At 46.6% G+C, this 13621-nt stretch overlaps 1 protein-coding gene across 1 annotated transcript; it reads left to right on the top strand.

Annotated features, from left to right (window-relative positions):
• Positions 1-954: 954 nt before the first annotated feature.
• Positions 955-12452, top strand: LOC131283116 (uncharacterized). Its single transcript, XM_058312689.1, is given in 14 exon segments — positions 955-1290; positions 1353-2014; positions 2112-3608; positions 3680-5197; positions 5267-5648; positions 5719-5904; positions 7219-7327; positions 7433-7794; positions 7863-8524; positions 8628-10124; positions 10186-10265; positions 10330-11740; positions 11806-12187; positions 12258-12452. Coding segments are annotated over 14 exon segments (9279 nt in total).
• Positions 12453-13621: the final 1169 nt, after the last annotated feature.

Raw genomic sequence — 13621 nt, 5'->3', positions numbered from 1 at the left:
TAAAGAGAAAGTTCAGTTACTTTGGTAGCACATGGAATGACAGGCAGTCAGACGCTCTGCCAAAATTATAATTACGCATTCACGCAAGAATATTTATTTTATCTAAACTTCTATGATATTGAATAAAATAGAACATAAAACATATTCAAAGTTGACTTGGTGTTATCACTCTATCAAAAAGGCTGTGACAAAAGTAGCATGTTGACACTCCACATCGACCTCGTGTAGGACGTCTCGACAACACGTGTTACTTTTATGTGAAGTGTTTTAACTGATAAGATAAACGGTAGTGTATACAAAACTACTCCTACACTAGTAAACGTACATGCACATTGAGTAAGGAGTTGCCACAACAAGAACATTGACCCTGACGTGCAACATTGTTATGGTAGTATGATCAACTCTCAACAACCAACGACAACAATTTCATAAACACATAAGAAGTGAGATTCTAAGATGGCGCAAAGTTAATGCAATTCATTTAATTTATATTGAAGGGTTGAATGAGACGCAGTTTCCTGTCGCTATCGATTCACGAAATATCACTAATTCTGCCAAGTCATTTCTCCACGCGACAACCCTTTTGAAGATGATTTTTTTCCTTTGCGATATGGAAGATTTTTTGATAATCTTATCAGCTGCCCGAATGCAGCCTATTTACTCATGCACGATGGCACACGCCGGTTCTCATTCCACGCAACCTAACCGATTGGTGAACCGCCACGCTACGGTAGGTCTTGAGTCTTATCTGGCCGTCGTTGGCCTGAAGAAGCATATGCTGAGGAGTGGGAATAAAAAAAATGCGATGCTTGCAATCACAATGAGGGCAATTGTGGCAGAGATTGAACGCGAACGTATCGAGAGAGAGACGACGACGGACTATAAAATGAGTTTTCAAGGAGGCGGCAAAGTTTCAGTCTTACAGATGTTGTTGGACGGTGCAAACGGGTCGTGATGTCTTTCGAGAAGTTTTGTGGCAGTCCCTTCTGGGACAGTGAGCTTGTGTGGGACGAAAACAATCCCGATCTTACGTTCTGCTTCCAACGAGTCATACTACAATGGGTGCCGTGCTTGTTTCTGTTCGTGTTCACGGTGTACGACATCTTCAAAATAACCGAAAGCAGATACAGGGACATTCCTTGGAACTGGTACAACCTCTCCAAGATGCTTGTGATATTTCTTCTGATGTGCATGTCGTGGATCGATCTGGGAATGATTGTGAGCTACCAGGATGAACAAGGACTGTATGATGTGCAGATATTGACGGCAGTGTTCAATGCTTTGGCTTATGTGAGTGTGAGGAAATGTTTGTGTGGTTTCATGTTTTCAATTTCAACCGCCTTTTTTTGTAGATCGATCTCTTGGTGTTGCTGTTCTTCATGCGCCAATATGGGGTCCGCACCTCGGGAACCATGTTCATCTTCTGGTTCTTGCGGATGTTCTTCGGTATCATTCAACTGCGTACGGAAGTGATGAAGAATGATGAAAGGCCAAACTCCATCGGATCCGGAGACACCGTTGACTTCTGGGAGTACCAATACGTCAGTTACATCATCCAGTACTCGTTCATCTGTTTGATGCTGGTGTTGGAGCTGCTTCCTGATAAGGCACCCACGGCCAGCGATTACCCGAAGAGCCCCAAGCCTAGCCCTGAACTACGATCGAGTTTTTTCGGCAAGTTGCTCTTTCTTCACTTTGATTCGTTCGCTTGGAAAGGCTTTCGAAGGCCACTCACGATGGACGACATGTATGACATCAACCCGCAGGATGCCTCGCGGGAGCTGGTACCACCGTTCGATAAGCATTGGAAGGCCAGCGTTGAAAGCGGCCGCAAACGGCAGATAGTTGCCAATCGAAAGGCAGGAAAACCCGCCGTCGAGTCGAAACCGCACGCACCCTCGAACGGTTCCGTGCTCTATACCATGATTCGGGCCTACGGTGGTCCGTTCTGGTTTGCCGGAATGCTCCAGCTGGCGATATCGGGTCTTCAGTTCGCGTCACCTTATCTCATGCAGTAAGTGGAAAGGAGAGGAAGGCAGGGGGCGAACAGAGCAAAACACTTTCCATTAATGTGCGCCCGGCTTTATCTAATCGATTGTATCTATTCATAGGGAGCTGATGGCAGTTATCGCACTTGATGAACCCGTATGGAAAGGGTTATTGTTAACGTTCGGATTATTCGGTGCGTCGTTGCTACTGGGGCTCTTCAACGGGCAGTATTTGTACAATACCTTTCTCGCTGGATTCCGCATTCGTACGGGACTGATAAGTGCCATCTATCGGAAGGCGTTGCGGATATCTAGCGCCGCTAAGAAGGATACCACCGTCGGAGAGATTGTGAACTTGATGGCCGTCGATGCTCAGAAATTTTTTGAGTTGACCTCATACCTGCACATTCTGTGGTCCGCGTTGCTCATTATCGGTTTATGTGTGTACCTCCTGTACGACATTCTCGGTGCGGCCGTGTTCGCCGGTCTGGCGGTGATGGTGTTAATTATGCCGGTATCTGGAGTGGTGGCAGCGAAGATGAGAAGCTGTCAAGTCGCCCAAATGAAGCTGAAAGATGATCGTGTCAAGAAGATGAACGAGATCCTCGGTGGCATTAAGGTGCTGAAGCTTTACGCATGGGAACCTAGCTTCCAGGAAACCATTCTGAGCGTACGTTCAGAAGAAATAGGAATCCTCAAGAAGATGGCGTACTACGGTGCCGGAATCTATTTCACCTTCACGATCGCGCCTTTCCTCGTCACCTTAGTGTCGTTTGCGGTGTATGTCCTGATGGATGAAGAAAATATCCTCGATCCTCAGACCGCCTTCGTATCACTCGCCCTCTTCAACATCATGCGATTCCCTCTCGGCATGTTCCCGATGGTGGTGACGTTCTCCATGCAAGCCTGGGTATCTGTGAAGCGTATCGACAAGTTCCTCAACAGCGCCGAGCTCGATCCAAACAACGTCACACACAAAAAGAGTGATGAGGCTCTCACTATCAAGGATGGAACCTTCTCTTGGGGTGACGAAACGCCTACTTTGAAGAATATTAACCTCTCCTTGCACAAGGGGCAGTTGTCGGCGATCGTTGGTACTGTCGGTACAGGAAAAAGTTCCCTGATGTCTGCTCTGTTAGGAGAGATGGAAAAATTGAGCGGAGAGGTCAATACAGATGGAACGATTGCGTACGTGCCTCAACAGGCGTGGATCCAAAATGCCACCCTTCGGGATAACATTCTATTCGGAAAACCCTTCGACCAGAAGAAGTATGATAACGTCATCGAGTGTTGTGCTCTGAAGCCCGATTTGGCGATGCTCCCTGGTGGAGACTCTACGGAGATTGGTGAGAAGGGTATCAACCTTTCCGGAGGACAGAAACAGCGTGTTGCGTTGGCTCGAGCTGTGTATGCTGATTCTGAGGTCTATCTGTTCGATGATCCTCTTAGCGCCGTGGATGCCCACGTAGGAAAGCACATCTTTGAGAAAGTGATCGGACCATCGGGAATGCTGGTAGGAAAATCGCGACTGCTCGTCACTCACGGAATATCGTATCTGCCTTTTGTGGAAAACATTTTCGTCATAAAAGAAGGGGAGATCTCGGAGAGCGGATCTTACCAGTAAGTTGTACCCAAACTAGCCCGAGAATTTGTTTAATTATTTCTATAATAATCACTTATTTCTTCCACAGGCAACTCCTCGACCAGAAGGGAGCGTTTGCTGAATTTTTAAATCAACACATTAATGAGCTTGACGACGAAGACGAAGGTAACATTCGCTAGTCAACGAAACATTATTTCTACATAACTAATGTAAATGTTTTCACAATCCCTTCTCTAGAGATAACACTGATTCAAGAAACATTGAATGATGAGTCTCTTCATGGCGTTATTAAACGAGCACTTTCCGTGAGATCCAATCGATCGAACGGCAGCAACGGAAGTCAACGAAAGAAGCCCATCAGTAGGCAGGAGTCAAAGCAAAGTGTCCAGAGCAAATCAAAGGACGTCATACCAAACCGTGCCAATTTGATTGGTGTTGAAGAATCAGCTACTGGGGCCGTTACATGGGATGTCTACCGAAAGTACATCAAATCGATCGGATTTCAGTTCGGCTTTTGGTCCGTACTGTTCAGCGCCATCAATCAAGGAAGTGGTATCTTCTCCAACTTGTGGCTCACAGATTGGTCCGAAGATCGGGAGGCGGCGACGGACACATCGGTGCGCGATAAATATCTCGGTGTTTACGGCGCAATGGGAGCTGTACAATCGATTGCCCTATTCTTGGGCTCGGTTTTGATTGCACTTGGATGTCTTAAGGCGGCCCGCGAATCCCATGATAAACTGCTTGAAAGCTCCATGCGTATGCCGATGTCCTTCTTTGATACAACGCCCCTCGGAAGAATCATCAATCGTTTCTCCAAAGATGTCGACGTCGTGGACAATGTGCTTCCTATGACAATCCGTGCGTGGTTGCTGTTCCTGTTCAGTGTGATCGGTGTGTTTGTGGTGATCGGTATTTCAACCCCGATCTTCCTAGCCGTGGTGCCACCTCTGATGGTGGTATATTATTTCGTTCAGCGGTTTTATATCGACACATCCCGTCAACTGAAGCGCTTGGAGTCGGTCACCCGCAGTCCGATCTATTCCCACTTCGGGGAAAGCATCGGCGGCCAGTCCACTATCCGTGCGTATGGGCAGCAGGAACGATTCACCCAAGAATCAGAGAGGCGTGTGGACTACAATCAACTCGTTTCGTATCCAACGATAATCGCCAATCGATGGCTTGGCATTCGTCTCGATCTTGTGGGAAGTTTGGTGGTCCTATTTGCTGCATTGTTTGCTGTATTGGCACGGGATTCTATTGGGCAAGCTACGGTTGGATTGTCCATCAGTTATGCCCTCCAGATTTCGCACGTCCTCAGTTTACTCGTGCGCATGACATCTGAGGTTGAGACCAACATTGTGGCTGTCGAACGATTGGAAGAGTACACCGATCTTCCTCGGGAGGCGGAATGGCAGAAAGGAACTGTGGTTAAAAATTGGCCTGATAATGGACAGGTTGAATTCAAGGACTATCAGATCCGGTATCGCGATGGACTAGACCTCGTTATTCGAGGTATTTCCCTCAGCGTTCAAGGAGGAGAAAAGATTGGTATCGTTGGTCGTACTGGCGCAGGAAAGTCCAGTCTTACACTTGGTCTCTTCAGGTATATATTGCGAGTACGAATTCCATCAAGTCAGACTCTATCTCATAATTGATTTCCTCTTACTTCCAGAATTGTCGAAGCGGCCGGTGGACAAATCATCATCGATGGACTCGACATTTCCTCCATGGGACTCCATCAACTGCGCAGCCGGTTGACTATCATTCCTCAAGATCCGGTTCTCTTCTCCGGAACGCTCCGGATGAATGTGGATCCCTTCAATAACTTCAGCGACGATCAAGTGTGGAAAGCACTGGAGCTATCCCATCTGAAAGCCTTCGTTAAGGGTCTTGCAGCTGGTTTGGCTCATGAGATCGCAGAGAATGGCGAGAATCTTTCCGTCGGCCAACGTCAACTTGTCTGTTTAGCGAGAGCGATCCTTCGTAAGACGAAGGTGTTGATCCTGGATGAGGCAACGGCCGCGGTGGATCTGGAAACGGATGATTTGATTCAGGTATGGCTACATTGTCCATTGATCTCTTTAAGTTGGTTATCATTAACATCTTTTTCATATTCTTGAACAGAAAACAATCCGAACGGAGTTCGCCGACTGTACGATCCTCACCATCGCCCATCGATTGAACACCATCCTCGATTCCGATCGTGTCCTGGTCCTCGACAAGGGTCTCGTAGCCGAGTGTGACTCACCGCAGAACCTGCTCGCGAACAAAGAGTCGATATTCTACGGTATGGCGAAGAACGCGGGGATTGTTAGTTAGAAGCATTTAAAGTGTTCGTAAATTTAAAGGCGTTACACAATTTGCGTATTATAATTAGGTTTATAGGTGGTTGTATGATTTGTAAATATTGCGAAAAGAATAAATATGAAGGCAAGAAATCGGGCCCTTACTACTCATTGCGGTCGATCCGTTTGTCCTTCTCAACTATTTAAACTCACAGTTTCACCTTCTAAATGACACTAATCTGACTTCATGAATCCATCCTTTATTATGTTTAGTTAGATCCTAAAACGCTTCTTATGATTACACAATCACAAGTAACTATAAGAAGTAAATTTAAGAAATTAATAAGACCATTTCGTTACGCGATGTTACATAGAAAACGTTGAGATAAAACACAGTTTTTTCAAATATACTTGATGTTGTAAGAAATACAGTACTATGTTCCAGTTTCGAAGCAAATGAAAGAAAGTAAAAATCTGTGCAATGATTTTCAAGCTATCATTCAAAACTGATACTGATCAGTCAACGTCAACAGACGGTTCCGTTTCATCAGATAGCCAAATGATTCAAATGGTTTGAGTCATATTGAAGCCGGTCAATATCTTTTTGTTGGAGCGATGAGTTGACAAAATATCACCGTACCGAAAATAGAAATTCATAGGAATTATTCGAAGCAAGTAATTTCTAGAATAATCAATAATTTTCTAACTGCACTAGCATAATTTATTAGGTAATCGTAACAAATTCCTGTGGGTGTTTCACTCGATATGGCGAGCCCTTACTGTACACGATCTGAGCTGGTGATAAGAACTGATGACAACAGTCACGTGCTTACATCAGCCACACGACCATGCCTTTCCCTTTTCAGAAGCGTCGGGGACTCCAGACGATATTTAAAAATATCCAGTTATAGTTGTACACATATTATCAGCACCTATCGCTATCAGCAGCTATCGCAGAACCAATAGACCCCCACGATCTTGATAGCGTGAAATATGGTTAATAGGATATGTTCCCGGCGAATGAGCTACTCGTGATGTACAAGCTGATTAGTTCAATGGCCTGCAGGCGTGAAAGACAAATTTCAATGCTGTTAAATCATCTCGATAACGAACGCCACTTCCTCTTATGGTGGGCACTCAAGGTGTCGGGTATTGTGGAACTTGGTTTGATTTTTCGTCACGGCATTGTGCTGATCTCGTGGTCTTCTTGAAAAGCTCATCATGACGCTGCGCAAAACGGACGCTTATCAATGATGGCCATATAGAGAAGACGAATTATGGCAAAGGGACACCAATTCGCCAATCGCCAACATTCATCGCCGAATGACTTGGTCTAAAGCGGCAAACGGCGACGGTAGGGGCCACTATCGATGGCAATTGTAGGCACGCTACGTACGAAGGCTCGTATCGGGACAATAAAAACGGCGATAAGGGCTACCACCATCGGTGTAATGGGCATATAAAACGATACCGAGGGCCGGCTGGACGGTTTCAGTCTCGACGCTGCAGTGAACGAGCCCAGTGATAGTACATATCGTGTTGAACGAGTGAAGGTCCAGCGCACCTGCAAAGGTCCACGATGACCTTCGAGGATTTCTGTGGCAGTCCCTTTTGGGACGAAGAGTTCGTGTGGGACGAAAACAATCCCGATCTTACGTTCTGCTTCCAACGAGTCATACTACAATGGGTGCCGTGTTTGTTTCTGTTCGTGTTCTCGGTGTACGACATCTTCAAAATAACCGAAAGCAGATACAGGGACATTCCTTGGAACTGGTACAACCTCTCCAAGATGCTTGTGATATTTCTTCTGATGTGCATGTCGTGGATCGATCTGGGAATGATTGTCAGCTACCAGGATGAACAAGGACTGTATGATGTGCAGATATTGACGGCAGTGTTCAATGCCTTGGCTTATGTGAGTGTGACGAAAAGTTTGTGTGGTTTCCAGTTTGATGACTTCAATTTCAACTGTTTTTCCTCTAGATCGATCTCTTGGTGTTGCTGTTCTTCATGCGTAAATATGGAGTCCGCACCTCGGGAACCATGTTTATGTTCTGGTTCTTGCGGATGTTCTTCGGTATCATTCAGCTGCGTACGGAAGTGATGAATAATGATAAAAGGCCAAACTCCATCGGATCCGGGGATACGGTCGACTTCTGGGAGTACCAATACGTCAGTTACATCATCCAATACTCGTTCATTTGCCTAGCGCTGGTGATGGAACTGTTCCCTGATCAGGCGCCCACGGTCAGCTACTACCCGGAGACGAAAAATCTCAACCCGGAACTGAAGTCCAGCTTCTTCGCTAAACTGCTGTTCATATACTTCGATTCGTTCGCCTGGAAGGGCTTCCGTAAGCCGCTTACCATGGAGGATATGTACGACATCAATCCGCAGGACACGGCAGCCGAACTGGTACCACCGTTCGACAAGTACTGGGACATGAGTGTCGTCAATGGGCGCCAGAAGCAGATCGCCGCGGACAAGAAGGCGGGCAAAAAGAACGTCGAGTACAAACCGCACTCGGAAACGGATGGATCATCTCTTTACGCGATGGTGCGCGCGTACGGAGCCCCCTTCTGGTTCGCCGGAATGCTCCAGCTAGCGATATCGGGCCTTCAATTTGCCTCACCTTATCTCATGCAGTATGTACCCATACAAGCTTAGTCACCACCTGCTCAGACGATAGTGTGACGTCAATCTAATCAGTTGGGTTTTTTTCTGTTTTGCTCGATTTCCCACCTACAGAGAAATGATGGCCGTTATTGCACTCGATGGTCCGCTTTGGAAAGGCTGGTTGCTGACTATTGCACTCTTCATTGCCTCGTTACTGCTGGCTTTGCTGAACGGACAGTATTATCTGAACACCTTCCTCAGCGGATTCCGCATTCGTACGGGTCTGGTCAGTGCGATCTACCGCAAGGCATTGCGCATATCGAGTGCTGCCAAGAAGGACACCACCGTCGGCGAGATCGTGAACCTGATGGCCGTCGATGCACAGAGGTTCTTCGAGCTGACTTCGTACCTGCACATCCTTTGGTCGGGTATTCTAATCATCGCAGTTTGCGTGTACCTTCTCTATGATATTCTCGGTGCGGCCGTGTTCGCCGGTCTCGGAGTGATGATTTTGATCACCCCTGTATCGGGTGTAATTGCTACCAAGATGCGTGACGCTCAGGTTGCTCAGATGAAGATCAAAGATGATCGTGTCAAGAAGATGAACGAGATCCTCGGTGGCATTAAGGTGCTGAAGCTATACGCATGGGAACCGAGCTTCCAGGATAACATTTTGACCGTACGTGCAGAAGAAATAGGAATCCTCAAAGCCATGGCGTACTACGGTGCCGGAATCTATTTCACCTTCACGATCGCGCCTTTCCTCGTCACCTTAGTGTCGTTTGCGGTGTATGTCCTGATGGATGAAGAAAATATCCTCGATCCTCAGACAGCCTTCGTATCGCTGGCATTGTTCAACATTCTCCGTTTCCCATTGGGTATGTTGCCTATGATGGTGACGTTCTCCATGCAAGCCTGGGTATCTGTGAAGCGTATCGACAAGTTCCTCAACAGCGCCGAGCTCGATCCAAACAACGTGACCCACAAAAAGAGTGATGAAGCTCTCACTATCAAGGATGGAACCTTCTCTTGGGGTGACGAAACGCCTACTTTGAAGAATATTAACCTCTCCTTGCGCAAGGGGCAGTTGTCGGCGATCGTTGGTACTGTCGGTACAGGAAAGAGTTCCCTGATATCTGCTCTGTTAGGAGAGATGGAAAAGAAAAGTGGAGAAGTCAATACAGATGGAACGATTGCGTACGTGCCACAACAGGCGTGGATCCAAAATGCCACCCTTCGGGATAACATTCTTTTCGGAAAACCCTTCGACCAGAAGAAGTATGACAACGTCATCGAGTGTTGTGCTCTGAAGCCCGATTTGGCGATGCTCCCGGGTGGAGACTCTACGGAGATTGGTGAGAAGGGTATCAACCTTTCCGGAGGACAGAAACAGCGTGTCGCCTTGGCTCGAGCTGTGTATGCTGATTCTGAGGTCTATCTGTTCGATGATCCTCTTAGCGCCGTGGATGCCCACGTAGGAAAGCACATCTTCGAGAAAGTGATCGGACCATCGGGAATGCTGGTAGGAAAAACGCGACTCCTCGTCACTCACGGAATATCGTATCTGCCTTTTGTGGAAAACATTTTCGTCATAAAAGAAGGGGAGATCTCGGAGAGCGGATCTTATCAGTAAGTTGTACCCAAATTTGACGCAGAATTTGTGTAGCCTAATAAATTATATCTTCCATAGGCAACTCCTCGACCAGAAGGGAGCGTTTGCTGAATTCCTTACACAGCACATCCAAGATCTGGAAGATGTCGATGAGGAAGGTAAGTGCTTCGCATGCACTCAAAATTTCTGGCTATCGTTTAATTCCGCTTTTCCCCTCTACAGAACTTATACAAACGTTTAACCTTACTATTTCCTCACCAGAAATCAAGCTTATTCAAGAGTCTCTGAAGGATGAAACTGCACAGAAGATCGTACAGCGCGCAATGTCTGTCCGGTCGAATCGATCGGATGGAAGTAATGGTAGTCAGAGGCGAAAACGTATCAGTCGGCAGGAGTCAAAACAGAGTGCTAAAAAGGAAGAACCCGTGATACAAAACCTGGACCTTGCGACACTGATTGAAAAGGAAGAATCTGCAACCGGGGCCGTCACTTGGGCGGTGTATAAGAAGTATGTGTCCGCTATTGGTTTCCAGTTCGGCTTTTGGTCGGTTGTGTTCAGTGCCATCAATCAGGGTGCCGGAATCTATTCGAGTATGTGGTTAACCGATTGGTCTGAGGATCCGGAAGCGATTACGGATACATCGGTTCGAGATATGTATCTCGGAGTTTACGGTGCTCTTGGAGGTGTGCAGTCCATCGCTTTGTTCATCGGATCTGTTCTGTTGGCTTTGGGATGTCTTAAGGCGGCCGCAGAAGCACACGACAAGCTGCTGGAAAGCTCTATGCATATGCCTATGTCGTTCTTCGACACAACACCCCTGGGACGAATCATCAATCGATTTTCTAAGGACGTGGACGTCGTGGATAATATCCTCCCAGCGACGATTCGCGCCTGGCTGCTGATGTTGTTCAGTGTGATCGGTGTGTTTGTGGTGATCGGTATTTCAACCCCGATCTTCTTGGCCATCGTTCCACCACTGCTCATCATCTACTACTTCGTGCAGCGGTTTTACATCGAAACCTCGCGCCAATTGAAGCGATTGGAGTCGGTCACTCGCAGTCCGATCTACTCCCACTTTGGCGAGAGTATAGGAGGACAGTCGACTATCCGTGCGTATGGGCAGCAGGAACGCTTCATAAAGGAGTCCGAGTACCGAGTGGATTACAACCAGGTAGTGACGTATCCAACGATCCTTGCCAACCGTTGGCTGGGTGTCCGGCTGGAAATGATAGGCAGTTTGGTGGTCTTGTTTGCGGCAATGTTTGCCATCCTGGCTCGAGACACAATCGGTCAAGCCACGGTTGGATTGTCCATCAGTTATGCACTCCAGATTTCCAACGTACTCAGCTTCCTCGTGCGCATGACGGCTGAAGTCGAGACCAACATTGTGGCTATTGAGCGATTGGAAGAATACACCGTACTTCCCCGGGAGGCAGAATGGAAAAAGGGTACGGTCGACAAGGCATGGCCTGCGGATGGCAAGGTCGAGTTCAAGGACTATCAGATCCGATACCGTGAAGGACTAGATCTCGTTATTCGAGGTATTTCCCTCAGCGTTCGAGGTGGCGAGAAGATTGGTATCGTTGGTCGTACTGGTGCAGGAAAGTCCAGTCTTACACTTGGTCTCTTCAGGTATATATTGCGACTGCGAATTCTATCAATTTCGACTCTAACAATTGATTTCCTCTTACTTGCAGAATTGTCGAAGCGGCCGGTGGACAAATCATCATCGATGGACTCGACATTTCCTCCATGGGACTCCATCAGCTGCGCAGCCGGTTGACTATCATTCCTCAAGATCCGGTTCTCTTCTCCGGAACGCTCCGGATGAACGTGGATCCATTCAAAAACTACAGCGATGATCAAGTGTGGAAAGCACTGGAGTTGTCCCATCTGAAGGCCTTCGTGAAAGGACTTACGGCTGGTTTGGAACATGACATCGCAGAGAATGGCGAGAATCTTTCTGTTGGCCAACGTCAACTTGTCTGTTTAGCGAGAGCGATCCTTCGTAAGACGAAGGTGTTGATCCTGGATGAGGCAACGGCCGCGGTGGATCTGGAAACGGATGATTTGATTCAGGTATGGCTACATTGTCCATTGATCTCTTTAAGTTGGTTATCATTAACATCTTTTGCGTGTTCTTGCACAGAAAACAATCCGCACGGAGTTCGCCGACTGTACGATCCTCACCATCGCCCATCGATTGAACACCATTCTGGACTCCGATCGTGTCCTGGTCCTCGACAAGGGTCTCGTAGCCGAGTGTGACTCACCGCAGAACCTACTGGCCAACAAGGAAACCATATTCTACAGCATGGCAAAGAACGCTGGTATCGTCAGCTAACGATCCACGGCAGCGTGGGTCACATGTGTGTTCACCTAGCGTTAGTCTTTGTCTTCGCCCTTATTTCTTATTTAAGCCCTTTACTCATCCAGCAGACATGTGTACAGTTTCCCCGAAATAAAAACACCTATCGAACGTTTGCCACCCCGCTGGCACGATAAATCATTAAGCGGGCGGACTGTAATTGAGTTTGGTTATCTATATGGGACTATGGTATCGGCTTATGCTATTGTAACGAATGTTATCGGTCAGCCGTGCCATGTAAGGCGTGCAGAATAGCTTGTTTCAAGGCTTCGTTCCGAAAACCGGAGATAAGATTGGTTCAGCGTTGGTGATCCGATCAGTGACTTCACCGCACCGATTACCCAATATGTCTTAATCAAACAGATTTCGGCGAAGAATTTCAAACAATTTAAATTATGAATTAGTGGTGGTCAATCCGGTCTTCGAGTTTGGTAAAACGGTAGTAGGCATCAAATAAAATATAATCCTTTTCCACCTCTGCCAGTGAATTACCACAAAAGTGGGTGCCGCTTTTCATGATTTATACAACTTCTTGATTTTTTGTTCAAAATTGTTGTAAAAGCAATAATTCTAACCTACCTGAAAATGTTGTCTATACGAACTTGTTTAAAAGCGTACGAAAGCTTTACATATTGTTAGCTTTAAAGCTTTCCGTTGCGGATGCCCTGTCTTGAAAGCTTACAAGGTAAAGATGTTGTACGCTTTAGAGCTTTGTGCTTTGATGTTTTGTTTTTTAAATTAAATTTAAATTCAATTAAATTTGATGAAAAAATATCCAAGAGATTCTACTGGTATTAAATTTATACAGGTTGTACAGATAGCAACACTGACACAGATAGGTTTATATATTGAAACAGGTAAATTGCGAAAGCCTAAAGAGTAGGTGAATGTGAGAAAAGAGTGTCTGAAAAGAGAGTTAAACAATCAAACCTCGGTGCTATGCGACGCAGCATAAACACGTTGCGAAGGACGATGTCCTCGTTTTAGAAAAACAACAATGACGGATACTTTTTTCAACTGGTAATCGTGAAAGTGTGCAAGTACCTAAAGACAGGCAAGTCGTAGTTGATGGAAGCGCGCCAAAATGCAGCTACAACACACGAGACACCCGGAGATTTGTACATAAAAGATTGTAAATATGACTA

Source organism: Anopheles ziemanni, chromosome 2, assembly GCF_943734765.1.
Source record: "Anopheles ziemanni chromosome 2, idAnoZiCoDA_A2_x.2, whole genome shotgun sequence".
Taxonomy (NCBI): domain Eukaryota; kingdom Metazoa; phylum Arthropoda; class Insecta; order Diptera; family Culicidae; genus Anopheles; species Anopheles ziemanni.
The sequence above is the reverse complement of the archived record's forward strand: the minus strand, read 5'-3'. Positions and strand labels throughout refer to the sequence as shown.